General features: G+C 42.0%; 1 protein-coding gene across 2 annotated transcripts in view; it reads left to right on the plus strand.

The window, feature by feature from the left end:
* Positions 1-4118, plus strand: part of HMG20A (high mobility group 20A) — a 108867-nt gene that overhangs the window by 66177 nt on the left and 38572 nt on the right. For both annotated transcript variants that reach the window (XM_019625452.1, XM_019625453.1), the window contains one exon: positions 3408-3555. In XM_019625452.1, the coding sequence (XP_019480997.1) occupies positions 3408-3555 (148 nt within the window). The remainder of the gene's footprint in view (positions 1-3407; positions 3556-4118) is intronic.

The following is a 4118-nucleotide window of genomic DNA, read 5'->3' on the forward strand; positions in this document are numbered from 1 at the left end:
TAGGCTCCTGAGATAATTCAGGTGAGAGATGATGACTTAAAAAACATCACTAATGACTTTGACAAGAGTATTTGGGGTGGAGTAGTAGGAGCAAAAACTTCAGTGAAGTGGGTTTCAAAGCTAATGGGCATGGGGTGGTGAGAAGTATAAAATTCTAGGTATATTTTGAAGGTAAAACAAACAGGATTTGCCCAAAAGACCGGATAAGATGTATGAGGGAGCAAAAAGCAATTAAAGACCACTCCCAAGTTTTGGCTTAGGAGACTGGCTGGGTGGAATCACTGTTAACTTAGGTAGTTAAAATTCAGCAGGTGGGAAGGGAACTTTAGGATCTCAGTTTGTAGCTTGTAAACTTGAGATGCTTATTAGATATCCACACAGGGATGTCAAATAGGCGGATTGATACCAGGTTCTGAAGTCAGAGTAAGTCTAGACTAGAAAGAGAAAATTGGGATCATCAATACATGTAGTGCTAACATTTAAAGCCATGAGACTGGACGAGATCACCAAAGAAATGAGCACTATGTGGATAAAAAAGAGAAAAGCTCTAATGCCCGAGCTCTGGGTTACTCTAGCATCTAGAAGTCAGGCAGACAGCGAGAGTCAGCAAGGAAACTACAGGGAGCAGCTGAGACACAGAAAAGCCAGAGGGTGTGGGGTCCTGGGAACCAAGGAAAAAGGGAGGGGAAGAGATCTATGAGGTCAGATACTTCTGGAAGATCAGGTAAGATGAGGACTGAGAAATGATAATGGGTTTAGCACCTAGATCATTGGTGACTTTGACAAGAATTGTAAGCACCTCTTTCCTTTGGGTGGGTTTGAGAATGAACAGAGAGAAACTGAAGACAGTAAGTATAACCAGTTCTTTCCAGCATAAACAAATGAAGTGAATAAGTATAAACAGTTCTATAAAGGAAAAGAGAAAAACGAAGTGGGATCCAGAGAGTGTTTTTTATTTTCTTCTGTGTTGTTTTAAGATCAGAGTAATAATACCACATTTGTGTGCTGATTAGGTGAATCCCGTAAAAAGGAAAGAACTGGTGATGCCAGAGAGGGCAGAATTGCCTGAGACCCGTCTTTGAGTGACCTCGCAGATGTGGGATCCAGGGCACAAATGGGAGGGTTTGGACTTTAGCTCAAAGCATGGGCGATTCATTCATAAGAACAAAAAGAGCGTTTTTTCCTTTTCAGCCTTTATCCAACTTGTCATCTCCAAGGCCTTTGATTTGCGTTTGGCCACTGCCTTCTGATTCCTGTCCATTCCAGTCAGGGAGTCATAGGATCAGTACTCTCTCAACCTACTTCTCGTATTTACTGAAATAAGAGTGTGCAAAAGTTAGTAACTTAAAAATTGATGGCACTGTTGAAATGAGAATGACAGTAAAAGAAAAAACAAGTTGCCTAAGACATCCAAAATGATTGAAATATTTGGAAAACAAAACTTCCGAGATCAAGTATAAATTCTTCCATTTTCAGGACAGTCTGCACCTGCTTTCATTCATTTCTCAGTCCACCGTAATCTGGTTTTTATTTCCATAATTCCACCAGAACTATTCTCCTGAAAATTGCCAGCAAACTTTAAGTCCTCAAATTTAGCAGATACTTCTAGCCTATTTATTTGGATTCTGCAACTTTTTACTTGGTTAATACCCACTGCTTAAGTCTTCCTGCCTTGCCCTCTGTTACAGTATTCTCCTAAATCTCCCATGGCCTCTCCAGCCTGTCCCAGCTCTTCCAACACTTGTTCCTAGAATGATACTGTTCCAACAGACTTCTGTGCTGACTCTTCTTCACACTGTCTTTCTGGAGAACTGCTAACACTTATTATTTCCATGGGCTGATGCCTCTCCAGTCTGTTTCTCAGAGCATGTTTCTAGAGGCCTGTGAGGCAGCTCCAAGTGAGTTATGCCTTGAGTGTTTCAAACATACCATTTCCTCATCTGTCTTTCTTACACACACACACACTCTCTCACACACACACTCACACACTCACTGTCACATACACAGACACACACATTCACACTCTCACATACACTCACTCTTACACATTCACACACACATACACACACTCTCACATACTCTCACATACACACACACACACACACACACTTTCACACAGACTCACACACTCTCACACATACACACACACTCACACACACACACACACACACACACTCACATACACTCACTCACACACTCCAGTTGTTACCTTGGTTCATAGTACATAATCATCTCAGAATTACCTTTGACTCTTCTTTTTCCTTCACTATATTCATTTCTCTTCATTCCTCTTAAGTACCTCTTAGCTTTCCCTGTAGTCCTCCATCCTGCCTACCCTGTCTCTCACTTAGTCTGTGGCAATAGCCTCCTGATAGGGCTCTCTTTCTCCTGTTATACCATGTTACCCTGCTTATAATGATGTCGTTTACCTGATGAGCGCCTATTCATCTTTCGTGACCTCCTCTGTAAAATCTCTCTTCATCCTCTCCACACACATAAAATTTATCAGAACTTCTGCCGAGCCTTTACGGCACGTTTTATAGAACTGTATTTCAGTCCTTATATTACATTATATTCATGTGCCCATAACCCTATGAAGTATGCGGTTTCCCAGAATGACGACTGAATATTATTCTCTTATACATCTTTCTCCACCTTCCCCACCCCTCCCCCCAAAAAAACCCCAACTGCTGCTGGCACATGGTGTGGCCTTTTCTTTCACATTATCCACATGTGATAGGGTAAGTCAGCCTAAGTCCCAGCCAGCCTTGGTATCTGCTTGTGAGCTCTGGTTTGCTGACTCATCTGGAGCAAATGGTAGGAACAGAAAAGAAATATATCTGTCTGATTCATTACATTAATACCTGAACTTACTGAACTTGATAATGCTGTTCTCCAATGATCTGGTTGTCAATAAACACTCTAATCTAGTAATAAATAGCCTGTGGAATGTACCATGAAACTTCCTCCCTTTAAGCACTCTCTCCTTTGGGATGGGGCATACGCCTACAGTTCCCATTCCTAGTCTCCTTTTCTAAGTAGTGGTATTTTCTCTTTGTGTTGTGGTTACATTAAAGGAAGCATATAAAAGTCCGACTGTTGCATGCTCAGAACTAAAATGTGAAGTCTGTGTTGAGGGCGGGGGTAATATTTTGGGGAAAGAATATGGTGGTTTTAATAGGAGACTTCTTCATGGAACTGCTCTGGTTTCATCAAGCACTGAAACCGTTTTTTTAAAATGCTCTGTAACTGCTCTGGAGACACTGTTTACTTTTCTACAGAATGAGGTGGGTGAGTTAAATCAAGGACTGGCATGTGCTTTTACCAGCAGGGAAATTTGTCTTGAACCATGGTGAGTAGGAGACCTTGGATACTGAACTTTCGTGCTTATGCCTTTTGCTCTTCAGGCTACCCCACCCCGAGGTTCCATATGGTCGTGGAACCATATCATCCACCAACAATCCAGAGTTTGTGGAGGATCTCTCCCAAGGTCAGTTACTTCAGACTGAGTCCTCAAACACAGCAGAAGGCAGTGAACAGAGGCATGAAGATGAGGTAAGCGGAAGCAGCCCCTCCCGTTACTGGTTTCTGATGCTTCTGAGGAGACAGGCAGCATGGGAGTTGATCAAGGCTTCCAGCATCTGGCTTTCTTACATTCTGCAGAATTTTCTGTTTGACATAGAATCATATTAATGGTTTTAATGACATCAAGACAGGTAGACTTTTCCCCTATCTAAGAAATATATGCCTACAACATATTAGATACTCAACAAATGCTTGTTGAATGAGTGAATGAGTTCTTTAGTTCAATAAGTAATCAGTGAGAAGTCCACATGACCATCTTCAAGGCCACGCACTGCAGCCTGGAGTTACAGGTGCCCGAAGGTTCACACCACTTAACCAATCACTCTGCCTCCCGTCGGGGGATCTTTCCCTCACACAGAGGTTGCATGTGGGCCTGGGAAGTCATGCCCTGCTCCTCACAAGTGACTGATTACATTTACTGTCGAAGTTTTAAGGCACTCTTTTAGCCATAAGAGTACCACCACTGATTTTTATCTTTTATTTTGAAAGAGCTGATTTTTTTCAATTTGGCATTCTTAAAGGTTGTAACGAAA

The sequence above is a fragment of the Hipposideros armiger genome, unplaced genomic scaffold, assembly GCF_001890085.2.
Source record: "Hipposideros armiger isolate ML-2016 unplaced genomic scaffold, ASM189008v1 scaffold_628, whole genome shotgun sequence".
NCBI classification, from domain to species: domain Eukaryota; kingdom Metazoa; phylum Chordata; class Mammalia; order Chiroptera; family Hipposideridae; genus Hipposideros; species Hipposideros armiger.